This window comes from Emys orbicularis, chromosome 5 (genome assembly GCF_028017835.1).
Source record: "Emys orbicularis isolate rEmyOrb1 chromosome 5, rEmyOrb1.hap1, whole genome shotgun sequence".
In the NCBI taxonomy this organism is placed as follows: domain Eukaryota; kingdom Metazoa; phylum Chordata; order Testudines; family Emydidae; genus Emys; species Emys orbicularis.
In genome coordinates this window covers 110,348,482-110,375,510 of record NC_088687.1, presented here as the reverse complement: position 1 = coordinate 110,375,510, position 27,029 = coordinate 110,348,482, and the positions used below count along the sequence as shown (strand labels likewise).

Genomic DNA, 27,029 nt, shown 5'->3' with positions numbered 1-27,029 from the left:
ATGCCTGCTTTCCGGCAGGTCGGGGAGAAGCAGCTTCCCCAGGAAATCATCTTCATGGCCTGGTCTCCCAAGAGGGATCTCATCGCCCTTGCCAACAAAGTGGGGGAGGTAAGGCGGGGCCGGGGGGAACGGGGGGCAGCTGGAGGGCCCGGCTCAGCGAGCTGGAAATGGTGGGTAGAGAAACCGCCTCCTTAGACAGGGCTGCTGGGATCTCCCTTGCTGGGGGGAGCGGGGTTCCCTGGCTGACAGTCCGTCTCCGCTCCCAGCGAGGGGCCTGCTGCCTGCCCCCTCCACGAGCCGTTCCCTTAGGGTTCACCACACAGGGCTCCGCTCCGTGGGTCCAGTCCAGTGCCCTGCCTCTGGCAGTGCCCCTACCTGGTACTCCAGAGGGAAAGAACTCTAGTCTCCCACTTGCCAGCTGGGCAGTGCTGTGCCGGGGGGGGGGGGGGGGGTAGCATTGGTTACCCTCAATGGCCATTACTGACATATCCAAAACATGCCTCCTTATTCCTTATGGCCTCTTCAGACACATGAATAGTGGTGCATAGCTGTCTCCAGTCTTAGTGTGGCATGTATCTGTATGAGTGTTGTTGTTTTTTTTTAACCCTTCACATGAGAATGAGTTGTTAAGTGCCCTGGGTTTACCATGTTGGCAGTTCCAAGGCATTTTGTTAACTGTACAGCTAGTTTAGCCAAGAACGGTGTTCTTCCATGCTGGCTGCATGGCACAGTTGCCAACATCTGTTCAGGAGAGACTCAGGTTTACAGTAGCTGCTTGATGTGTGTTGCAAGGCAGAATTTAGTGGAATAGTGGTGTGAAGAATCTGGCACAATGCCTGAACATGCTGTATCTGAATCTATCTCAAATGTTCAGTCTCTGATGACTTTGGGAAGCATCCTGTTTTCCTAAAGTGTTTTTAAAAATTACTTGCTGATTTTCTTCCTGTCTTGTGTTCTCTCACAATCCTGATGTTCTTCAGATGTGTTCTGGAAAAGGGGTATCATTTAAATGTTCATCCCATCACCACAAGATTCTGTACTCATCTTCAAAATGTTCAGGTTAAGATCCCTGGGAGGAACGAGCAATAGTTGCTGCTGGGGGTGAAGTGGGTATATTGTCTCTGTGTGTTTTTTAACTATATATGTGGGCCTTTGTCCACAATATAATAGTTCTTGTATATTGGGCCAAAAATACTTTGTGATAGGAGAATTTTCGCCTTACTTTCTATTTTTTTAACAATCTAAGTAAATGGTAAGTCTCAGCAGAATGCCTGTTTTTGTGTGTGTCCCAGCAGAGTTCTTGTTTTTGTGTGTGATTTAACAAGTGTATAAAAATTAATTTATATTTAAAATAATTTTAAAACCAATAAAAGCATCAAAAACTAGTTAGTGGTGCAGAGGCAGGCTGTATGTCCTGGAACAACATGTTGTATATCTCAGTTTCTTTCTTGAGGTAACGTAATTCAGAGCTTCCCTTGCCAGTTTGCCACATATTGCTTCTGATCTTATGGCAGTGCTGTCCGCTGATGACAGGGTAGGGGGGTTGCTTCGATCAGAGAGCGTTTTTTCTGGTCTCTCTCTCAGTTCCTGTTTTCCTTGTTTCCCTCTCTCCCTCCACAACACATTCTTTTTGTTAAAAACTCCACTGTCTACCAGTGGTTTTCAACCTGTGGTCCACAGACCCATGCGGGTCCGCATAGTATGTCTAAGATTTCCAAAAGGGTCTACACCTCCATTTGAATTTTTTTAGGGTGTCCGCAAATGAAAAAAGATTAAAAACCACTGCTCTACACTTTGGTCTCCTCATGATGAATCTGGCTATGGATGGGAAGATCAACTGCAATGCTTCCACAACACAGTCACTATCTGTGATGGGGAGGCTTCTCTAAATACCATATTATTGGCCAGGTTGATTGTAGACTTCAGGTCTTAACCTAAAACCTCTTTTCATTGCTTCGTAGTAGACAGTATGCCCCAGAACTGTGTGTGTGTATGTATGTAGAATGACTGCTTCCTTGATACAAATAGTTCTAGATCTGACTTTCAGGATGCGGGGATTTATTTAAGTCTAATAAAAAGGCAGGGCCGGCTCCAGGCACCAGCCCACCAAGTTTGTGCTTGGGGCGGCACCTGGAGGGGGGCGGCGCGGCGCTCCGGCCGCCGGCGAGAGCGGGGCCACGGCCGGGCTCGCCGCCCTCCCCCCGGCGCTCTGGCCGCCCTCCCCCCCGGCGCCCTCCCCCCTCTGGCCGCCGGGGGGAGAGCGGAGCCCTGGCCGGGGCTCGCCGCCCTCCTCCCAGGGCTCCGGCCGCCCTCCCACCCTCCCCCCGGGGCTCCGGCCTCGCCCCCCCCCCCCGCGCTGGGCGGGGGGGGGGAAGGAGGGGGGGCGGCCGGAGGCTTTTTTGCCTGCGGCGGCAAAAAAGCCAGAGCCGGCCCTGTAAAAAGGAGTGCATCTTTAGTGGCTGACTTACAAAATATTGTTAAAGGAGGAAGATGTTCAAGTTTCCTACATTTAATCTATCTGCTTTTCAGGTTTTACTTCACCGACTTGCAAACTTTCAACGAGTTTGGAGTTTGCCACCAAATGAAAATACAGGGAAAGAAGTTACAGCCCTTGCTTGGAGACCAGATGGCAAAAGTAATGTTAAATATATGATGCTTTGTGCTGCAATAAAAATGGTGCTGGAAATCAACAGATACCTTTAGTGAACACAGTACCAACTATCTCAAAAAGAAAATACCCACTACAAAATATTAAGAAAAGGGTAGCTTAATTTTATGTAGCAATACTGTTAAAATGATAGTGAAAGGTACCCCTTTGATGTGTGATGTAATGTATAAAGAATGGCCAGATTATTGTGGCACTGAAGTAACAGGTGACATCTAAAATCTGATTGCAATTATGAGAATATTATTATTCAAATTGCATGGCACAATTTTCAACTCTTAATAGTGCAAAGATGTTCCATGTCAATCATCCATCTGCATATGAATGAGCAGAATCTCCAATGAACTGGCATTCGTTGGGAATGAATTAGTTAAAAAAGATGAATATGGTCACGTAAATCCTTATGCAAATATTGCCCAATGAATATTCGTGTCAGTGTTCTAATCAAGTAGGGATGAGTTCTTGTGAGAATCTTAGAATTATGTTATGTTGCAATAAAATATCCTTGCTAATTGAACAGTGTGTCTCAAATGTATTTTTGGCACCAAATTTGCTAAGACTTTTGTCTATGCTTATCTTATGTTTTCTCCCATGAGTAGCAGTAAGCTAAGCATGGACGTAGGTTAAACATGGGCATAAATCTTTGCAGGATCAGGTTATTTGTCAGGTGTGATCCAATATGCCATTTTAAAATAAAAAGATTGACTTCAAGTCTGCTTTTTAGTAAAATGGTTTAAAATTAAAAGTGAAATTAACGTACTATAAATAGAAAAAGAGAAAATTGTATATAGTATTTGGATTTAATGACTGAAGAATCATTACATTTCCTAGCTTGTCGTATGTTTGAAGTAGCTGCAAAGTTTTGTGTGTTGATTGTTTCACATTATTCTGTTACTTCTCTAGTTTTGGCTTTTGGCCTAGCTGATACCAAGCGTGTGATCCTGTGTGATGCAGAAAAGCCTGAAAGCTTACACTCTTTCTCAGTGGATGCTCCTATTACTTACATGCATTGGATGGAAGTAACTGAAGAAAGCAGGTAGCTCTAAAACTTTACAGTTAAATAGTGGAATATAGTAGTTAAGCAAAAAAAAGTAACTTTGTCACACAGCTCAGTCACTTTTCCCACCTCTTCATTAAAAAACTCCCCTTTTTTTGTTTCTAGTGTAGGTTTTACATATATTTATTGATAACAATGCAGTTCTAGTGCTATAAGCCTGATATTTTTGTTTTCTAGTTATAAGAACAAGAACACGTTTAATAAGTATCTTGTGCATCCATTTATTAATTTATAGTTTATTATAGCTTATTTATTTAGATATATGAACTAGTATTGACTTGCATAATTGCTGCTCAGTTTATGTAATGGTGCTGTTCTAATCATCAATCAGTAATCAATATCAAACTTATTGCTGTAATCTGCTTCATTGTACCTCGTCAATGGAAAGTGATAAATTAAAATAATATTTTATCCACATTTTCAAGAATTTTAGTGATTTGTTTATTTTTAATGCATTGATGGAAGACCCATAGCTATTGGAAGTGCTGTCTTCATTACGTTTGTATCTCAGGACATAAGAGTACCCCCATTGTCTTGCAATTTGTGTGGCATTAGTCATAAATTGTGCTTCCGTTCACTCTGACATTCGCACAGATATATGTGCCCTCCATAGTTCCACATGCCATAGAGGAAGATGGGGGCATCCCCGCACACATTTCTGTGTCCTCACAAACCTTTCTACACTGGCTGTATTAAAAATCCAAGAAATTCCATAAACAAAAATTTTGTTTAAAAGGGATTAAGGCTAGGTAAGTGTGACATTCTTCCCCCTCCCCTCAAACACAAACCCTGAACCGGAAAGGAAATATTAAGCTAGGGGATATTTTTTAACCATAGACTAATGCCCTCGTGGCCTGTTTCCACGCTCAGCATCTTCATAAGTAACTTCCTGCAGAATACGTTGTGGGCTTCCTTAATCTCTCTTTACAGTAATCTCTAGATAATTTTAATTGCAGCCTCATGCTTCCAGCATAAACACATAAAATGCTGGACACTTAACTTATGGATATACGTTAACCTGAAATGAGGTAGTAAATAAGGCTTTGCTTTAGACTGAGGAGTCTTTCTGTTGACTTCAGTGGGCTTTGGATCAGACCCATAGACTTGTGCTAGGAAGTATTTAAAGCTCTTCAGAGCAGGATAAATACATACATATATATATATATACATTGTCTAGCACAGTGGAGTCCTGTGCTCCATGATCAGGGCCCCACACACTGTTGGAATGCAAATAATTAATAACGATGGAAGATTTGGGAAGCAAACCACTGAACCAGCAAATATAAACTTGTTCTCCCCCTTTCTATGTGGGAAATGCTAAGCCAAAAGGAGAGGATATAAAAACAAAAAGATAGCACACTAGCCATCTTGTATTGATGTGATTGTGTTTTTAAAAGTGTATATTTAGAAAACAAATGATATGCTTGTGAGATTTGTAACTCTTTGAACATACATGATATGTTAAATCTAAATTACTACCTGGCATTTTATTTTATTTTTTAACTTTTTACTATTTTAAAAGTCTGGCAGCAAAGGCAAAGCCATTCTTAATAATTTCTTCTTTTTCAGTGTTCTCACTTCATTTTATAATGCTGAGGATGAGTCAAATCTTCTCCTGCCTAAATTACCTGCATTGCCAAAAAAGTAGGTGTTAAATTAAAAAGCCTAAATATCTTAATTTGTCATTTGGTGTCATTTTATGGGTTCTTTATGTTTAATAGTACACAACTGTTCTGAAGTAAATAAGAAGACATCTTTACTGAAGGCACTTATTTCTCAAACTTTATTTTGACTTCAATTTAGCTACAGTACCACTGCAAAAATTTTCAGGTAAGAACTGATGACTTCATATGTTTTCTTATAATGATGCTTATGATTGCCTTTGGGTTACCATAAACACATTTTTATATTTTAGTGAAGAAAAATCAGATGAGATTATGAAGCTCTTGGGTGATGTAAGGTAAATATTGTTCTTTGAAATCTGTTTTAAAAAAAACAAAACAAAAAAACCCAGCAAGTTTGGATTTAAAATAATTTGTAACTTTTTTTCTTAATGGTGACCTACAAAAGGGGTGTGACTAATTTCTGTGACTTATTTGTTATCAGGCTAAATGCCCTTGTCCTTGGAGGCAGTTCTGGATTCATCGAGGTTTATGCTTATGGAATGTACAAGATTGCTACAGTAACAGGGGTAAGTGTGTTTTTTTGTTTTTGGTTTTGGTTTTATTTTTAACTTTCTGCGTCATTTCTCCTCTTAAAATACACCTTATTAGTTAACCACAGTTTTTAGTTAATCTTTGGAAGTGTAAAATATTGCAACTTCAGCACTTCAGTATTATTATGCTTAAAACCCAAAGAGAGGGATAGTTGTGTGGTTTTTATTTGTTTTTTTTATTTAGTATTCTGTCTGGAAAACTTCAAATCCTGTATAATTTGAAATAAAGTGCACTAATTTAATACTGATCATCCAAAACAAAACAGTAAGCACACATTTTTGTTTCCTCTCAATAGCTGAGACTTTTTCTCTTTTCAGTTGATATTTACACAGAAATAGAATTCTGTTTCTGTTTGAAATAAGGGCATGTGTTTAGTTAATAGATCAGCGTAGTATATGTACTTGTACTTATGGGCTATTGAGAAAATGAGATACTTTAACCCCTTTACATTGGACTCTTTCAGGTGGCAGGTTCTTGCCTTGGATTATGCTTTTCTAGTGATTTGAAATCACTATCAGTCATTACAGAGGTGCAAGTTTCCCCAGACAGTGCACCGGAGATTACTTATTTCCAGGTGAGTAAAATGGAGACTGCAAGCACACAAATAGTAGTGTTTTCTAAATGTTCTGTTAAATTATTAAAACTATTTATTTTTACTTCTCATATCAAACAATTCTAATATATTGTCCTCATTTCTATTTACATAATGATAAACGTTATTTTTATTTCCACCTTCTCTAAAGTTCATGTAATATTTAGGTTTTTTGGATTCTTCATTTTGACTCAAATTGTTGTAATACGTGACTGACAGTGATGAAACTCTGAAATGTTTGCATTTTTCTGAACAGCAGCCATATTCTAAAGCCTTTTGATATACTGTCTCCTTTCTGCCAAACTAACAACTAAACAGTTGTACTATTCCCTATTATAGTGACTCAGATTGCCAAGCCTTTCCATATTGACACAATTTAACAATACTACACTTAAGATCTCGGTTAGTCTGTGTCTCTTACATTGCCTCTATTCCAGTCAAAACACAAAAAACAAGTATCAGATTTCTAAAATGTATAACAAGGATTGGCATAGATATCTTAAGGAAATGTCTACTTCACCTGTGATCTAAACAACTATTTTATCTGTTGAGTTTAAAAGAGGGAAAATTTAAAATGGAGAATGGACAAGTTTTTCTGGTTTTTGCCTTAATGCACATGATCCAGTCTATTGTAACAGAAAATAAAAAGACCATCCATCTGATTATAACTGTTGCTTGCCTTGCATATTACAGCTGGACACCAGTCTGCTATCAGTTTATTTACCTGAGGTAACTCGAATGGCCAGGAAATTTACTCATATTTCAACTCTGCTACAGGTACATTTTTGTTATGAATTCTTTTTAATACCACAGTTATTGTAGGCATTGGATTTTTTTAACCCTATTTAGGTTGATTTTTAAGTTAATATAGAGCACAGCTTTAGAAATGTAAAGATAAGATTCTTATGAGAACATATGTATGTTTAGTCTGAATTTTAAAAAAGTCACTGCACTAACTTTTATTTGCATTGCAGTATATAAAGTTGTCATTGACATGTATGTGTGAGGCATGGGAAGAAATATTGATGCAGATGGACTCACGTCTAACCAAATTCGTACAGGTATTGTGGTATAAGCAATTATTTGGGGAAGGCAGAGAATGAATAGCTTTCTTATTATATATATATATATATATATATATATATATATATATATATATATAATCAGTTCTGTTTCTTTCATAGAAATCATAGGACTGGAAGGGAACTTGAGAGGTCATCTAGTCCAGTCCCCTGCACTCATGGCAGGACTAAATATTATCTAGACCATCCCTGACAGGTGTTTGTCTAACCTGCTCTTAAAAATCTTCAATGATGGAGATTCCACAACCTCCCTAGGCAATTTATTCCAGTGCTTAACCACCCTGACAGTTAGGAAGTTTTTCCTAATGTCCAACCTAAACCTCCCTTGCTGCAATTTAAGTCCATTGCTTCTTGTCCTATCCTCAGAGGTTAAGAAGAACAATTTTTCTCCCTCCTCCTTGTAACAACCTTTTATGTACTTGAAAACTGTTATCATGTCCCCTCTCAGTCTTCTCTTTCCCAGACTAAACAAACCCAGTTTTTTTCAATCTTCCCTCATAGGTCATGTTTTCTAGACCTTTAATCATTTTTGTTGCTCTTCTCTGGACTTTCTCTTAATTTGTCTATATCTTGTGTAATGAACAGCTATCATAGGATAATGGTCTCTGTAAATTCAGAGGCAAGCTGGAGTCCATTACAAATTAATGTTTGCCAAGTGCTTTGAAGTTGAAAAAGCATTGTTTGAGGGTTCAGTAGTATTATCCTGTGACTTTCTAGTCCGATGATGATGATATACCAATTGACTGTTGTAGATCTCATTATTTTAATGGATTCATGTTCATGCAGTAGTGATGGTTGTCCACTAATTATTGGCTGATAGCCTTCTTATTAGATTTGTGTTTTCTAGCCCACTGAATATACTTCTGTTAGTGATTGACCAGCCTGTCCATGAAAGTGTACAACTTGAGCAGTATGTTTACCCTCTTAATTTGTGAGTGGCTAAAGTTGAATTCCGTTTTTTATAAGCAAATAATTTCCTAGCACAGATTCCAATTATCATAACTATTGAACTGGAGCACCTGCAGCTCGGTTCATCTCACTGTCTTTACGTCAGGTAGGAAAAAGTATAGTAGAATCTGTATAAGGGAGCTATCAATGAGATGCTGTTGGAGTGGCATAAATTTTGTAATCCTTGCTAGTATTTAACAAATTAAAAAAATTGTTTGGTAACATAGATTCTGAATTAATAAAAATAATGTTCAAAACTCTTATCACTAATGGAATAAATGTGAAAGTAGTGAACATTTTTTCCTATTTTAATCATTGAATTTCCAGTGATCAAGAATGCATTTTCAGTGTTCAATGATGTATTTTGTTTCTCTGTATTTTAAATGAGGTGTTTGCAATTCTAATGTCGTAAATTTATTGGTAATTAAATAAAAATCATCAGTTTATTTCAGTAATTTTTGATTAACAGGAAAAGAATACAACCACTTCTGTACAGGATGAGTTTATGCAGCTGCTCTTGTGGGGCAAAGCAAGGTAGTTGCTGCTTGGGTTTTTACATTCCAGTTTCAATTTGTAAATGCATATTCAGATTAAAGAAAGAACACTTATTTTAATTTTTGTCACTTAGCCTTGAACTTCAAGCACTTTTAATGAACCAACTAACAGTAAAGGTATGGTAATGTTTACTGTCTTTAAATGGTCTATTTCAGTATCTTTCATAAGTGTCCTATTAATATACTGTAATGAAGCATGTCTCTTTTCTATCAGGGTTTAAAAAAGCTTGGTCAGTCCATAGAGTCTTCCTACTCCAGTATACAAAAATTAGTCATAAGTCACTTGCAGAGGTAAGTCATAGAACACATAATGAATTACAGAGATAAATTTATTAGTAAACATTCGTTTAAAAGAAACTGAGCCCAACAAAAACATGACCACTTTCTTGTCATGCAGAGTTTAGTCTGTTGTTATTTTGTGACATCAGAAAACTATAAAATGTAATTTGAATATTAACTCTTATCTCCCTAAATACTGTAAGGGAAAAAATACTTGATTTATGTAACTGATTAGTTATAGAAAAGTCTAACACTGTACAGGAAATGTGCTGTAACTGATGTTTGGGGGCTGTGATTAAAAAAAAAGTAGGTAATACTTTTGGACAGAATGCTTGCTTTCTGTAAAATGAGGATAATGATATATTTGAAAGAACTTTACAAAGTAGGGATGAGAAAGTGCTGTATAAGAGTAAGATATTATGTATAAAATATTTGTCAGTTAAACAATGAGTCTCCACTTGATTTAAGAAATTATGCTTTTCTGTAATAGTGGCTCTGAGGCATTATTGTACCATTTGAGTGAACTGAAAGGAATGGCATCATGGAAACAAAAATATGAGTCTCTTGGACTAGACGCAGCAGGAATTGAAGGTACAGTAATTGGCTTACTACTCATCACACTGATGTTCATTTTGAAAACTAAAAATGGTTGCTCTCTTTGCAGATGCTATTACTGCTGTGGGCTCCTTCATCTTGAAAGCAAACGAGCTTCTTCAGTAAGTATTTATTTGGAGAGTTGCAACACAATTTTATTTTCAATAGGGCTGTCGATCAATCGCAGTTAACTCATGCGATTAAACTCAAAAAAATTAATCGCACTGTTTAAACAATAGACTACCAATTGAAATTTATTACATATTTTGGATGTTTTTCTACATTTTCAAATATATTGATTTCAACTACAACGCAGAATACAAAGTGTACAGTGCTCACTTTATATTATTATTTTTCCTTACAAATATTTGCACAGTAAAAATGATAAACAAAAGAAATAGTATTTTTTCAATTCACCTCATACAAGTACTGTAGTGCAATCTCTTTATCATGAAAGTTGAACTTACAAATGTAGAATTACATGTTAAAAATAACTGCATTCAAAAACAAAACAATGTAAAACTTTAGAGCCTACAAGTCCACTCAGTCCTACTTCTTGTTCAGCCAATCTCTAAGACAAACAAGTTTGTTTACGTTTATGGGAGATACTGCTGCCTGCTTCTTATTTACAATGTCACCTGAAAGTGAGAACAGGTGTTCGCATGGCACTTTTGTAGCCAGCGTTGCAAGGTATTTACATGCTAGATATGCTAAACATTCATATGCCCCTTCGTGCTTCGGCCGCCATTCCAGAGGACATGCTTCCATGCTGATGGTGCTCATTAAAAAAATAATGCATTAATTAAATTTGTTACTTAACTCCTTGGGGGAGAATTGTATGTCTCCTGTTCTGTTTTACCCGCATTCTGCCATATATTGCATGTTATTAGCAGTCTCGGATGTTTGTTTTAAGAACACTTTCACAGCAGCTTTGACAAAACGCAAAGAAGGTAACAATGTGAGATTTCTAAAAATAGCTACAGACTCGACCCCAGGTTTTAAGAATCTGAAGTGCCATCCAAAATCTGAGAGGGACGAGGTGTGGAGCATGCTTTCAGAAGTCTTAAAAGAGCAACACTCCAATGCGGAAACTACAGAATCCGAACCACCAAAAAAGAAAATCAATCTTCTGCTGGTGGCATCTGAGTCAGATGCAGAAAATGAACATGTACTGCTTTGGATCGTTATCGAACCTGTCATCAGCATGTTACGCATGTCCTCTGGAATGGTGGTTGAAGCATGAAGGGACATATGAATCTTTAGCACATCTGGTACGTAAATATCTTGCGACTCCAGCTACAACAGTGCCATGCGAACGTCTGTTCTCACTTTCAGGTGATATTGTAAACAAGAAGCGGGCAGCATTATCTCCTGCAAATTGTAACCAAACTTGTTTGTCTGAACGATTGGCTGAAGTAGGACTGAGTGGACTTGTAGGCTGTAAAGTTTTACATTGTTTTATTTTTGAATGCAGTTATTTTTTTGTATAAAGCAACAGAGAGTCCTGTGGCACCTTTAAGACTTAACAGATGTATTGGAGCATAAGCTTCGTCAGACGCATGCCAATACATCTGTTAGTCTTAAAGCTGCCACAGGACTCTCAGTCTGGATCTGTAAAAAGCAACAAACACGGCTACCCCTCTGATATTTTTTTGTAAGTTCAACTTTCATGATAAAGAGATGGCACTACAGTATTTGTATGAGATGAACTGAAAAATACTGTTTCTTTTTGTTTATCATTTTTACAGTGCAAATATTTGTAAGGAAAATAATAATATAAAGTGAGCACTGTACATTTTGTATTCTGTGTTGTAATTGAAAGAAATATATTTGAAAATGTAGAAAACATCCAAAAATATTTAAATAAATGGTATTCTATTATCGTTTAACAGCGCGATTCATTTTTTTAATTGCACGACAGCCCTAATTTTCAAATATAAAATTCTAACATATAGCTGAAATGAATGTTTGAAGATTTTTCTATGTCATTTCATGTATTAGAATAATCCCCTGCAGTAACTGTCCTAAGACCTCCTTTATTTAAAACATATCTGAAATGATCAAGTGAGATATTGGAGTGATGAACAGGGCAACCAAAATGGATCTTAGGAAAAGAAGAAATATAACTGGTACAATAAAGGCATTTTATTCTACAGTGTGAGTACCAATTTTGTGGACACTGGGGTCCTTTGGAAAAACAGCATGTGATCATGTAATTGGAGACTGTATCATAATGCACATGCACTTGACTTTGCAACCTTAATAATAGTTAACATTAATCTTTTAACCTAGCTAAATTTGTGGGTAATAATATAAAATTTTTGATATTGTTTAGTCCACAATTCATATTTCAACAAAATTAGTTCTCTTAATGAGTAATTTCCAATGACCAGAGTAGTTTTAAACTTAGGTATATAGCCACTAACTTAATTTTCCTTTCACAGAGTTTATGTATGTGCAGTTTCCTAGGTTATTAGAAAAGTAAACTGAAAAAAATAGAAATTCCATTAGGTGGCATCATCTTGATACTCACAGGGATCATCAGCAGAGTTGGAACCTTTAGATCCTCTGCCACTTGAGGTAATGGAGTAACAGCAGTAGTAAGCTGTTACCCTCTGTATGGACCAGCACTACAAAAAGATGAGACACACATTTTGCCAATGGGCATCACAGATATTTACTGACGAGAGGAATGGTGAAACTTAGGAATCTTGAGTTCCATTCCAAGCTCTGGAGGGGAGTATGGTCTAATGGTTAGACACTTCTGTCTGTTCTCCCAGCTGTGATCCCTTCTGCACCATCCCCTCCAACCTGTCTCAGTCCTTTCTCTCCCCTACCCTGTCTCCTTGTCCCAGTCCCTTTCTCTTTACTTACCCAATCACCACTCCTCAGACTTCATCCTAGTCCATCTCCTTGCCCAGACAATTCTAGGATCCCCCTTTGGGCTTGCTTTTGGAATCCCATTCTTCCACTGACTACCAGTTTCTCCACTTACCCACACCTAGTGCCAGTCTCCTTTCCCAGCCAGTACCTGACCCATACCTCTCTACCTCACCCCAGCTCCTTGTTCAATCTCTCTCCTCCTTTCTGCAATTACAAGAAAATTCTAACTTAATCACTATAGCCCTGGACTGGAGGGAGCATGCGCCACTGCTCTGTGGGGATTGTACATGCACCGTCCTGTCATCTATAGGAGCTTTGAGGGGATGGAGCATGCTCGGTGAGGATGGAATCTACAGAGATTTTAGCTGTTAGGCTCTAGCAAATCTGTACTGAGCATTTGTGAGCTGTGATTCTTCCCCCCCCGCTCCCCAGGCTTATAATTTGACAAAATATTGGGTGAATTCTCATGCAGACCGCAAAAGGCATACCCCTGACACAAGTATCTGCCCTCCTTCCAAATTTCAAGTCCCTACTCCAAAACATGAGGGTGCTACAACATATCAAAGAAAAGGTCATCAGAAGCTTTTAACTGGGAAACATATTTTTCCCTAGCCTCGTTCTCCAAAATGACTGAACCAGTTTGGCTGAAATTTTCCAAAACAATTCAGCCTGAGGCAGACATCTAGCATGGAAAGTTCAGCTCAAAGAGTTAAACTTTGGCAAAGTTATAAACAACTGAAAGTAGTCTTGTAATGGGAAGTGTAAGGCATTGCTACCATCCCCGCCTATAATACAGTTAGAACTTCTGCATAAACTTGCAGCTTGTGGCCTTTGTTTAGATCAAGTCTTTTACCAATTTTCATTTTCTTTTTTTATACAGAGTTATAGACAGTAGTATGAAAAACTTCAAAGCATTTTTCCGATGGTTGTATGTGGGTAAGTTTAATTATATCCTAAGTATTTCATATCTGCTTTATATTTTAATTATTTGCTTTGGAATTGTCATAGTGTAAAAATATTTGCCTGTGGGTTAATCTGTGGAATTGACTTCTAACAAATGTAGTGTGATAAGCTCTAGCTTTTTAAAAAAGAAATTAAATGATGAAAAGAGCCACTATTATATTTAAATATTGAAATGTTGGCAAAAAATATATTGACTAAATCCAATTGTGGAGCTGGTGTTATGACTGTCTATTTATTGCCATCCTGGAAATTCATACAAGTTAAAGTGACTTTTTTCCTTTATATAGGTGATTGGGGAGCGGGGGGAATCTCTGGCTATGGTTTATCTCCTGTATATTAACAGTGGCTGCTCTTGGCCAGTTTAAATGAAGAGCAGTTGCTTAATTGAGAAATCATTCTCTCCCCTCATTTCAAAACCTATATTAGTACTGAATCATACTAATAAATAAAACCTAAGAATCTTGATTCCTTGTCCCCTGCGCTAGTCAATATTGCATCTAAAGAGTAAACTTTCCTGCTCTATCATCTTTATCTTAATATTTTACCTTAGGAAAATGTTACGTGTATTGGAAAAATAGCATTTTTGCTGTTCTTATTTTTCCCCAGCCATGCTGAGGATGTCAGAAGATCATGTTCTTCCAGAGCTGAACAAGGTAGTAGTAACTTCTTCCTAGTAGATGCTTTTTATAATATTGCAATGTTAAGTCTAATTCTGAGGGTAACCAGTGGTTTAGTGCAGTTAGAAACAAAAAACAACCTTTTAAGGTTGTTTCTTTGAAGTAAATTTAATTTAAAGAATGATGCTGTCCATGCTAGCCCTTTGGGATAGTTAGTGCATGAAATGCCCTCAGTTGCACATTATCAGCTGTAATGTGGCCAGCCTTATGTCTAATACTTTTCTCTTTGAAGTTGAGTAAACTATGTTGACCATTTTAGTGAGTAGGCTGTATAGTGGATCTTTTCACCTTTTGAAGGAGGCTTACTCTTTGCTCCCCTCTCCAGTGGGCACCTTGGCCCTGACTGGGGTGTCTATTTCCGCCCCTCCCCTCAGCATTGCTTCTGTTTCTCTGGGTCTAAGCTAATATCACTGCTGTTGCATGATCTTATCTGCAACAGTCCTTTACACACTATATGAAAGCAGTTGCTGCTCATGTAAACTTTTATTAATGTGAAGCTTTGTGTTTGATTTCACTTTGTTTTGAAGAAAATTGTTGCTTCCCAGCAAATTTCTTCACCAGCAAAATTGCTACTCTGCTGCTATTAAGGTATAGTATATAGAATCATAGAAATAGGGCTGGAAGGGACCTTGAGAGATCATCTAGTCCAGCTTCCTTCGCTGAGGCAGGAACAGGTATACCCAGGTCATCCCTGACAGGTGTTTGTCTAATCTGTTTTTAAAAAGCTCCACTTATGAGGATTCCACAACCTCCCTTGGAAGCCTGTTCAAGTGCTTAACTATACTTAGGTTAGATATATTGGGGGGAAAAATAAATTCTAAGTCCCCTTTGCTGCAGATTAAGCCCATTATTTCTTTTCCTACCTTCAGTACACATGAAGAACAATTGATCACCATCCTCTTTGTAGTAGCCTTAACATATTTGAAGACTGTTACAAGCTTCCCCCTCAGTCGTCTTTTCTCAAAACTAAACACGTCCAATTTTTTTAACCTTTCCTCATAGGTCATTGTTTCTAAACCTTTTTATCATTTTTGTAGCTCTCATGTGAACTCTCTCCAGTTTCTCCACATCTTTCTTAAAGAGTGGCACCTGGAATTTGACACTGTACTCCAGCTGAGACCTCACCAGTGCCGAGTAGAGTAGGATAATTATCTCCTGTGTATTACATAGGGCACTTCTGTTAATATACCATATAATATTTGCCTTTTTAGCAAGGACATCACATTGTTGACTCATTGAATCTGTGATCCAGTATAATCCCCAGAGCCTTTTCAGCAGTGCTATTGCTCAGCCAGTTATTCCCCATTTTGTAGTTGTGCATTTGATTTTTTTTTTCCTCCTAAGTCTAGTACTTTGCATTTGTCTTTGTTGAATTTCATCTTGTTGATTTCAGATAAATTCTCTTAATTAATCAGGGTTTTGAATTCTAATCCTGTCCTCTGAAGTGCTTGCAACCCCTCCAAACTTAGTGTCATTTGCAAATTCTATAAGCATACTCCATTATTTAAGTATCAGACCCAGGACAGACCATTATGGGACCCCCACTAAATATGTCCCCCCCCATTAGATAACTGCTCTTTGATTAGTCTTTCAAACAGTTTTACACCCACCTTATAGTAACTTCATCTGGACCACATTTTTCTGGTTTGTTTATGAGAATGTCATGTGGTACTGTGTCCAAAGCCTTACTAAAATCAGAGAAGGAAATTAGGGTGATTTGGCTTGATTTGTTCTTGACAAATACATGAATGCTATAACTTCTGACCCTGTTATCCTCTAGGTGCTTACAAATTGACTGTTTTAATAATTTTGTTCCAGTATATTTCCAGATATTGAAGTTAGGCTGACTGGTCTGTAATTCCCTAGGTCTCTTTTAGGCAATGATAGGTACTATGTTTGCCCTTTGTCAGTTCTCTGGGATGTTACCCATCTTCCATGAGTTCTCAAATATAATTGAGAATGGTTCTGGGAATTTTTTTTTTTCCAGCTAGTTTCTTAAGTACCCTAGGGTGCATTTCATCAGGCCCTGCTGACTTGAATACATCTAACTTATCTAAATATTCTTTTACCTGTTCTTTCCTTATTTTGGCTTCTCCTGGTTTAATATTATTTGTGTTGTATCTGGTCATGGTTTACCTTCTTAGTGAAAACTAAAGCAAAATTTGCATTAAACACCTCAGTCTTCTTGATGGTGTCCATTATTAGCTACCCTTCCCCACTAAGTAGAGGACATAAACTTTCCTTCCTTTTCCTGCTAATGTGTATATATAGAACCTCTCTGGATTGCCTTTTATGTCCCTTGCAAGGTACAACTCATTTTGTCCTTCCATACTTGTGCTGGTTTTTTACTTATCAATTTTCCCATGTTTCCACTTTTTGTAGGATTCATTTTTGATTTGCAGGTCATTAAAGAGCTCTTGAGGGAGCCATATTGGCTTCTTACCTTTAATATTGTGCCTTTGAGACAACTTCCAGCTCTCCTGAACTTCTTTTTCCCTCTGATTTTTCTTCTTATAGGACCTTACCTGCCAGTTCTCTGAGTTTGTTAAAATCTGTGTTTTTGAAGTCAATTTTTTTTTTATTCTGCTGCTCACTCCTTCCTTTTCTTAGAATCATGAAATCTATCATTTCATGATCACTTTCACCCAAAGTGCCTTCAGGTTCACAACCAATTCCTTCTTGTTAGTCAGAATCAAGTCTAAAAGGGCTGGTTACTTCCTCCACCTACTGAAAGAAAAAGTTGTCCCCAACACATTCCAAGAATTTATTGGACACTTTGATTTGTCTTATTACTTGTCCAACAGATGCCTGGGTAGTTGAAATCCCCTATTACTATGATGTCTTATGTTTAGATAGTTCTGTGGTTTTTTTCTAGAAATTCCTCACCCACCACCACTTCCTATTTGTTGGTCTCTAATAGATTCCTGTAATGACATTGCCCCAGTCCTTTCCCCCCCTCTTATCTTCACCCAGAGGCTTTCAATTGGTCTCCCTCTCTCGTCCTTCTGGACCTTCATAACAAGTGTGTATTCTTGATGTACAATGCAACATCTCCCTTGTTCCTCTGTGCACCTTTCCTGAGCAAGCTATACCCCTCTATACCAGTGCTCTAGTTAAGAGATTTATCCCACCAAGTCTCTGTGATGCCAATTAAGTAATTTAGATTATGGACTAATACTTTCAGTTCTTTCTGTTTATTCCCCATACTCTTTGCATTTGTGTATAGACATCTGAAATGGTAAGCAGAGTCCCCCACTTTGCCCTCTTGTTGCTCTTATGACTTTTTTGGAATTTTTCATTTCTCTCTCCCAACTTTTAGCTCTCTGTTAAGGTCACCTTTTTTTTTTTTTTTTTTTTTTTTTTAATATCTAGCTGTAGTCTTTTGTCACCTGCCTCCCTGGAACCTATTACATTCTACATATGTTTGAATTATGGTTATTTTATAGTCTTTCCCCTTTTCATTTCCATTAGATGACTCAAAAAGATATCACATTTGTTGCTGATTTTCTTACTGAACACTTCAATGAGGTAAGGTATTTCAGTTTACTGAGTGCTTTTATGCATGCACCCTAATTCTGTCTTGCTTCAGACAACTGACCTGGAAAGGCTGGTTAAACTAAATTGTTTGGTTTTTTTTAAGTGTCTCACTATGAAAAATCATCTAATTCCCCTTGTCTTAAGTACTGTCAGGTCAGTATTTTGTGTTTAAAATTTGTTTTATGTTTGGTTCAGGCACCAGAGCTCTACAATCGTAAAGGAAAATACTTCAATGTAGAGAGAGTTGGTCAGGTAAAGTATCAGGCTGTATATTGAGATAAGAGAGACAAGGTATATGGACGAGCACCAGCTGGGGAAAGAGGAACAGGGGAGCAAGGGCTAGAGTATTAAGATTATGTAGTTACTAAAGAGCACTCCTTCTCACTCCCTTCCTGCTGCTCACAACACACACACACAGTTGTTAAGAGTGGAGGATATTATTTTATCTTTATTAGGGAAAGATTAATTAAAAAGAAAATTAATTGGATTAATATCTTATACATTATTTTCCTCATTTGTGTGGTGTATTTTAAAAAAAAAAGGTGGAACATGGTTGAAACTAATGTTGATGGAATGAAATTGAAATCTGTTTGCTTGATGTGTTCAAAGCATGGGGCCACTAGTATTAGAATCTGAAATTACAGTTTCAAAGAGAAATGGTTTATAACTATCTCTGATAAGAAGTTCCACAGCATTTTGAGTAACTTGTTATAACCTGATTTAGAATGGACAATAAAACATTTTCTAAAGACCTGGGAAGAAGGCCCCAAAACTGGGTTATTTATTTTTTTAAAAGGCCAATTTAGTGAAGATATTATGACATGTATTCCTCCAATACAGTCCTTCAGTGAATGTGTCATAATTATCTTGTTTTTAAATGTTTACTGCATGGATCTGTCATTTCTTCCAGTACTTGAAAGATGAAGATGATGACCTTGTATCCCCACCTAACACAGAGGGAAACCAGTGGTTTAACTTTCTTCAAAACAGCACACATCTTACAGGTATTGCATGCTGCTATTATACTGTGAATCAAAGATACATGTGCAGATTTGACAATATTAATAATACCTGTGTAGGCAGTGCAAGTAGATTATACTGTGTCAATGGTGTAGAAATAAACATGCAGATCTCATTGCCCTATAAAGTGGTTTCCATACAGCTCCCTGCTCAATCTAGAATAAGATCAGTTTTGGAAACTGTTTTTCCTCAGGTATTATGGAATCCCTCTCCCTTTTACATTCTTCTCTCACTCATGTAACTTAGACGTCAAGTAGTTGATGCTCATAGTAATTTGTTTTTGACTGCCTTGGTGGTCTAAAACTCTTCCATAGCATGGACCAAATTATAACAGAGAGACTATCTTGTCTTTCTGCCTATTCACAATCATGTAGCATCCTTATGGCAACTACAGCAATTGTTTATATGACAAAATATATCTGGAAAGTTATGTAATATAATTTAGGTATCTTTTCATTTGATTTAGTGGCTGGAAATAGCCAGCACCATGTAACCAGCCAGCTTTCTGCCACCAGCAGAGAACGCTGCACAGTTTGAGAATGATTGTACAGTATAAACCAGCTTCTTGTTAGTATCACAAGTCAGCAAGTATTAAGGCATTCACTTGCCTGGTTATCTGCATAGAACTGTGAGCTTGAAGGAGCTAGGAACATAAGTGGTTTTGTGAGTGATGCTATAGTTCCAGTTTTTGGTAGTTTATATTACCTTCTAATTCAGCGTATATTTATTATTTTTCCAGTAAAATCTTTGTAGAGAAATGAATTAGATATACTTCAGAAGATAATTAGTAACAAATAAACTTAAATGTGTGTGCATGAAATGTATCATGTCTCAAAGCAAGGAAATTCAAGCTGAAAATATTTCCATAGTAGATTCGCTAAGAGGAAAGAAAAGTTTTTAGTATAGCAGGATGCTTCATGGCACATGTATTGCTAGCTGTTGGCTGACTGCAACTCCCCTGTTTATACTATTTGAATTAGTTGGTGGGGAAGAGAGCTACAAAGGACAAACAAGACTCCAATTCTGATTTCTATATCCAGACCCACACTGTGCTTCTGCTACAATGCAAACTCATTTAACTGTATCTTTACAAAAACTGTATTTTTCACTAAAAACCTAATTATTTGTTTACAGAAAGTCCACTGCTGTTTCCCTATTACCCTCCAAAATCACTGCATTTTGTCAAAAGGCGAATGGAGGGGATTATTGATCAGTGTCTACAAAAACCAGCTGTAAGTCCTGTTTGTTACAATCGGTGTGCATTTTGGGACAACAATTGCTGCTGTTTTGATCTTTTGATTAATTACTCTAAATTGTTTAAAGTGAATTTAGTACTCATTGAAGGTGCCACATTGCATGCCTTAAGGGCTGAAGTCCCCTAATTAGCCGTAGACAAGGTGTACCACATGGATGGCAGTAATGCAGCTTCCCTTTCCAGTGTGTCTCGAGCCTGTCATGGGGCTGAGAAGGTGGTTAAATCTCTCTGCCTGTTCAGTTCTTTGCTTCTCACACACACAACTAGTATCCATTTTTAAATTTAATTCATTTTATTTTCCAAGAAACAGTACAGTGGTTTAATAAATAATTTTTTTAAAGTGTGTCAAGTGATACTAGATTTTGTGACAAGGACATTTATTCAGAAGGAACTAGGCTGAGTCAGTCTGTTTCAGGTAGGTTGTGATTACTTTAAAAAAGGTGGGGAGGGGTGTGTGTGTGTGTGTGTGTGTGTGTAACTGAATATTTTTTTCTGTATTTTGGAATGTTTTAATGGTGTGTTTCAGGATGTGATTGGAAAATCAGTACATCAAGCAGTTTGCATGCCTTTATACAAAGGATCTAAAAGGTACATTTTCCCCCTACATTATGTTTAGTGTTAATTAGCATAGAATTATTGTAATTGTTACCTTCTGACTTTTTTTGGTTTGCTGTTTTAGTGAGGACTCTACACCTCGATTATTTAAATTACCCTTTATGTAAGTATACTGCTCTTCTTACTGTATTTCATTTACCATGTTTTATGTTTTGGTCTAACTTTTTTGTTTTGTTTTGTATTTTAGGTGGAATGACAAATCCTCCAACTTACATTATGTTCTCTTCACCATGTTAGAAAGTTCTCTTTCTAAAATTTACATTTTGAGGCGGCACACGGATGTTTCCAGGTAAGAAATTGATTGGAAATGAAAAAGTATGCTCTTGGGGCCTGATTTTGCAGCCAGATGTATCTAGATCCAGTTCCAGGCTTAGGACCTTGCTCTTCGTTGCTGGATTGAGTTATTTTACTCTTCCGTGATTGTATGCTTCTTTATTCAAATGGAAATGTGTCAAGTATTCTTTGCTCCTTCCTTCCAGTGAGGAGTAATGGTAATGTTAAGTGGGTTCTTCATCTTACTTTATAAATATTCACCTTGGTCAACTCCTCGAACCTTGTGATAGACTTTGTATAGTTATTACAAAGCTTATCACAGTCTGTAAAAATGGGAAGATGATCTCAGTGGTTCGGACAGGTTATACTCTTAATTTCTTAGGCTAGGTCCACACTACCCGCCTGATTCGGTGGGTAGAGATCGATCTTCTGGGATCGATTTATCGCATCTCATCTGGACGCGATAAATCGATCCCAGAAGCGCTCCCCCGTCAACTGCGGAACTCCTGCTCGCCGAGAGGAGGAAGCGCTGTCGACGGGGGAGCTTGCCTGCGCCGCGTGGACCCGCAGTAAGTAAACTTAGTTCGATCTAGGAAACGTCGACTTCAGCTACGCTATTCTCGTAGCTGAAGTTGCGTTTCCTAGATCGATTCCCCCGCCCCAGTGTGGACCAAGCCTTAGAGTAAATTGCTTTGTTCCAGTGATTAGTAGCTCCTGATGCCAAGGTCTGCAATGCAATTCTGTAACTTCAGTCCTTTCATCCATATTGTCTTTTGCTTTTCTTCTTCCACACCCCATCCTTGAGAGTGGAAGCAACGTATAGTGAGCCTATCTGTTCACATCGAAATAGGCTGTGCAGTCTGGTCCAGTAGTTGGGGTAAATCTTCGGATTCTGGTATTTTGGCATGGAACTTTAAGGACGAGTAACACAGCTAGTTTTCTCCCTCCTTTAGGTCTGCTAATAATGGACTACTTGCTGTTGATTTTGGAAACTTCTTGAACAACAGTATAAATGAAAGCTCAGATACAAGGTTAGTATATCTGGGAAACAGGGTCTTTAATAATTTATCAGATTATGTTCCTTCAAGGGTTTGCTTATTCTACTTAATATTTTTTTCAGCTGTTTACACTTAGAGCAACTTGCAGGATCAGGGTCTTTGTGGGCAGACCTGGGCACCTGCTTGCATTCTCATTGAACTTACAGGATTTTGGGCAGGTGGCTTACTTTGTACTTGAACTCAAGTTCAAGGAAACTATCATAATTTGCTAGATGGAAACAAAATTAGTTTAGTTCTGAAACTGCTCTTGCCTAAACATGGAATACTGACACTTAAAAACAGTGACACAAAATAAGATCTTAACAAATAGTAATATGCATGAAGTGTGTAATGGTTGGGCATAATTTCCTCAATGCAATGTTTTTGGGGAATTCTCTTCCCAGGATTTCCCTTTTCTCTGCTCTCCACATCTCAGAAAAGCCATGTCAGGCCAACTTCTCCTTCCAGCAAGGGAGAGCTAGATACAGCTGCCTTCAGAGCTAACCAACCAACACCTGTTTCAGCAATACCAAATATTTCCTGGGTGCTTGGCTTGCTGTTTTTTAGTATTCCCATTCCCTGCCTTTTTGTGTAAAGGATCACACAAACTTTGGCCCTGAATATCTATCACCTGCACGTGGCATTGCCATAAAAACAGTGGACTGCCAAGCTTTCTATAACCATAGGTTCATGACTGCGTATTTTTATGACCTTTTTGATCAATAGCCCAATACCAGGTTAAGAACACTTCATTTGTGGACTGAGGCAAAACTTGGATCTAAAATGTGAAACATAAATACTGATCACTTACTTTAAGATCTTTCAGTATTTATTCATTCAGTTTATTCATTTACTTTTTGTAAAACTTGATGGAATACAACTAAACACATAATCTGTTTTGCTATAGCTTCTACAGTTGTGTAGATGCACATTTTTATGATGATGAAACTATAACCGTGGTTCTTAAGGAGAATGCTGAACAAGAAGGCAAAGAGAGAATCTTGGCTCAGTTGCCTTTATCTTCAGTGTACGTTGACGAGGACCAAGAAAGGGAATTCAGCTTGAATTCTAGTAAAAGGTATGAAAATATGACCCCCTGAAAATTAAGAGCCGAAAAGCAGATTATACAAGTATCTGATTTGTGTACAGTTATACACTTAACACACATGTATTTTAAAAAGGGAAAAAAATAACTTTTCTTCCTCTGAGGGAAGATGATTACAGTTGATTACAACTTACAAATCTAATGTTTGTGCATATTTAAGATTGCATGCTACTTATAATAAAAGTTCACATCTCTTTTTTTTTAACAAATGGGAGAGCCAATTTTGAGAATGTACTGAGGAAGTAGAAACGTTGTCTGTTTCTGTGTAAGAGGATTTGAGCCTCACCACTCACTGGAGTACTAGAGACTCAGGAACAGGAGTGAATACACAAGATCTGCAGTTGCACTGAGAGGGATAGGGTAATAAAAAGTTGAGGGAATATTTCTTCCTCATTCTCCCAGTGTTTGTACTTATGAGTATTATCACTATCTGCTGAAAGAACAGAACTAACTTATCCCTGGAATGAAAGAGCAGGATCAATGCCTTCCCATATTTATTTATATTGCCATAATGGTTTCAGGGTGAGAAGAGAGATTTTGGGTATATTGTAAAAAAAAAATATGTTCAGTAACAGAAATTTAGAATATATGCAGTAGGATAATCACAATGCTTATAAGTCTGTTATCTGTGGTGCAGTGAAATTTTAATTCTGTCATTTTTGTCTGAGATTACTCAGGGTAGAGTTGCTGCTTACACACACAAACAATGAATTTCTGTTTTTTACTACATCTAGGCTGGATGAGCAATCTGATGATATTCCTACACGTACTGTCTTTTTGGAGAGTCAGTGGAGAGAACTGGAGAATATGAAAGCTCAGTATGTTGCTGTGAATGGCATTCGGAAAGTTTCTTGTGTGGTAAGTATCATGTTTACAGTCTAGTATATAAATTATTAAGGGAAATAGTTTGCCGGTGCATTGACTGAAGAGATTGATACTCTGCATCTGTTACTCTTAGGGCACTTATCATATATACTCGTTCATAAGCCAAATTTTTTTTAGTAAAAAAGGGAAGCACCAGAGACGGGGGTCGGCTTATGAACAGGTATAGAGAGGGAGAGGTGGGACACAGCCCCTCCCCCCAACAGAGGGAGCAAGGAGAGCAGCACAGCCAGCAGAGCCAGAAGGGAAGAGGCGGGGCCAGAGTCTCTCTGCTTCTGGCCACGCTGCTCTCCCCCCAGCCTCCGAAGCAGCTGTAGCTCCGGGGCTGGCAGGCTCCAGCCGTGCCGCTCGGCCTCGCCCCCCAGAGCACGCTGCGGCCGTGCCGCCCGGCCCAGCCCCCTGGAACATGCTACGGCCGCGCCGCCCGGTCTGGCCCGCTGGAGCAGGCTGCAGCCATGCTGCACAGCCTGCCGGAGCAGCTCCAGCCAGGCCAGAGAGATCATCCCCTGGCCCTCCCCAGATAAGGTGGGAAGGGATGGGATGGGGAGAGTGTGGGGGTCCCAGGCTAGGGGTTGGGTCATGTGGGGGGTGGTCACAGGGGTTACTCCCTTGACCCCCAGCTTCTCCCCCCCCCCCCAGTTGCTGTCCCCGCCCGTAAGGGTAAGCAGCTGGCATGCCAGGACACTTTGTTTACTTAGGTTTACCTCCGTGCCTGCGGACACTCGAGGTAAACAAACCATCTCGGCCCACCAGCGGCTTATCCTGATGGCCCGGGAGCCAAAGTTTGCTGACCCCTGAATTATAGGGTCGGTTTATGAATGGGTCATAAAAACTTCTATTTTTACTTATCCATCTTGGGGGGGGGGGGGGTGTCGGCTTATCAACTAACCGGCTTATGATCGAGTATATACGGTAATTTGTTTTGTAAAAAAATGTTTTTTATACCTGTATTCTGCAAGATCCTTAGAAAGAAAGGAGGAGACAACCTGCATCTTCTCTCCAGAGTGTAAAAATTTATAATTATAGAACTTAAATGTTTGCTTGCTTCTGTGTAGATAGATTGGTTAGTTTAGTCATATTTATCTTATTCTAAATCAGCCATAGCAATGAAATAGGTTTATCACTAACTTGTTACTTTACTTCACTCCATTTAAAAGAAAATCAAGGTTTTGGTAAGTGCTGTTTTTAAAGGCATTGGCCAACATTTTCAAATCATTTTTTTTCTGTTAATTTTATTAATGAAAACTTCTAAATATTTCCATAGCTAAGTTCGAATCTCCGTCATGTCAGAGTATTTGAGATGGATGTAGAAGATGATGGAGAGGCAGAGGAAGAGGAGGAGGAGGAAGAAACAACTCCAATTGTGGGTGGTGAACATGATGAGCTGAATCTGTCTGCAGTTAACCACAATAGTATGTGTGGTGGTTCTGCTGAGGTGGCAGATGAAACAGAAGAACATGAATCAAGCCTGGATTCTTGACCTGATCCTTGATATTTGTGCCTTCACTATAACAAAGAAAGGAGAAGAGACTAAAAGCTAACTTCAAACCATTGATACTTTTCTTTGTACTGTACCAAATATTATATTAATGTTGTGGATGTTGTAGAATACTACACGACGCCTCAAACAAAACCCATTTGTTTGCTCCAGAGTGTGTTTACTGAATGTCCATTCTGTTACAATTAGTTTGTAACAAGCACAATAGTTTCTTTCTGGAGTATTGCAGTATTGAATATGTGTGCGGAAAGCGGTGGTGGGGAGGGACAGCTGGAGTTTTAAAGCGACATAACCAATCTGTGTAGCCCATAAATTTACGTACCTGAGGAGAACATGTTCTAGGGGTCAAATTTTCAGATGTATGCTTAATGTTTATGTCCAGTTGAGGGGTGCGAACACTCTGTGCCCTGGAAGCCAAGGATTACATACATATTTGACTAACACAGGTTTGCAGAGATGCATTGGGTATTTGGCTATCCAAGTTCAGCTGGTGCACATTTCAAAAGTTTAACTCATACTTTTGTAATTCTTGTTTGTGTTACAGGGAACCCAAAAATTGTTAAAACAACCACCTCTGACCCACCCATTAAGGTTGTTAAACCCCAACTATGTCTGTGTTACATTATATGCAACAGAAATATATTGCAACCTGTGGTGTGGTGCATGAGACAATTCTTGAACATTTTCCCTTGTGTATTTTATGATGGAAAATTATATTATTACAGAGAATATATTTTTCTATCCTGATGTGTTTGTATGTCCCATGTATGCTTTCAGTTTTGCCATAGTCATCTCCTTTATTAATTTATGTTTATTGTCGGAGTGTTGTGGTGCTCAATGTGAAAGCTAGAAACTTGTTTAAAATCTGAAAATGTTTGCCTGTTGCTGAGTAGTTGGCCTCCTTTGTTCTATAACTGCAGCTCAACTCTTTGAATTAACAGTGCTGCTAAATACATAATACTATAAAACTGTGTGAGTGAATTTGTGTAACTTGAATTGGCGAAGTTAACTCTTATGCATGTGTTCCAGTTCTACACTTTTTTAAAATAAAAAACAATTACTATAAAACATATACAACTATTCTCTATAAATTGCTTTTCTTTTATTGAGTTGGTGTGTCTAATGCCAATGAGTGATTCTAGAAATTATCATTCCCACCTTATCAATATGTAATTTGATTTCTTTTTTTAATGGACCCTTATTGGATGTATAATTCTTAACTTCTAAAGAAAGTTTGTGGACCTTTTACTGGCAGAGAGAGCTTTGTAAACGTAAAGGGATAGGTATGGTTTGAGAG

General features: G+C 38.1%; 1 protein-coding gene across 2 annotated transcripts; it reads left to right on the top strand.

The window, feature by feature from the left end:
• On the top strand, window positions 1–26,766 carry ANAPC4 (anaphase promoting complex subunit 4). Of its 2 annotated transcripts, none has more exons than XM_065404786.1 (28): window positions 1–108; window positions 2,530–2,635; window positions 3,569–3,701; window positions 5,292–5,366; window positions 5,526–5,552; window positions 5,638–5,682; window positions 5,829–5,913; window positions 6,402–6,512; window positions 7,224–7,307; window positions 7,505–7,591; window positions 9,030–9,094; window positions 9,189–9,231; window positions 9,329–9,405; window positions 9,884–9,984; window positions 10,058–10,109; window positions 13,751–13,806; window positions 14,440–14,486; window positions 17,982–18,038; window positions 18,243–18,299; window positions 18,958–19,051; window positions 20,202–20,299; window positions 20,849–20,910; window positions 21,002–21,040; window positions 21,125–21,226; window positions 22,164–22,241; window positions 23,155–23,325; window positions 24,087–24,210; window positions 25,499–26,766. In XM_065404786.1, the coding sequence occupies exons 1-28, from the start codon at window positions 1–3 to the stop codon at window positions 25,712–25,714; spliced, it is 2,400 nt and encodes a 799-aa protein (XP_065260858.1). In that variant the 3' UTR covers window positions 25,715–26,766. The 2 variants fall into 2 exon arrangements, with proteins under 2 accessions (XP_065260858.1, XP_065260859.1); XM_065404787.1 differs by having other exon boundaries at window positions 40–108; window positions 14,440–14,489.
• The last annotated feature ends 263 nt before the right edge of the window (window positions 26,767–27,029 follow it).

Excerpts from the sequence above, each read along its gene's own strand:
- ANAPC4 (XM_065404786.1), top strand. The coding sequence starts at position 1 with ATGCCTGCTTTCCGGCAGGTCGGGGAGAAGCAGCTTCCCCAGGAAATC. Across the intron at positions 18,039-18,242 it reads TTACTGAACACTTCAATGAG|GCACCAGAGCTCTACAATCG; the intron begins GTAAGGTATTTC and ends TGTTTGGTTCAG. Across the intron at positions 20,911-21,001 it reads TTATACAAAGGATCTAAAAG|TGAGGACTCTACACCTCGAT; the intron begins GTACATTTTCCC and ends TTGCTGTTTTAG.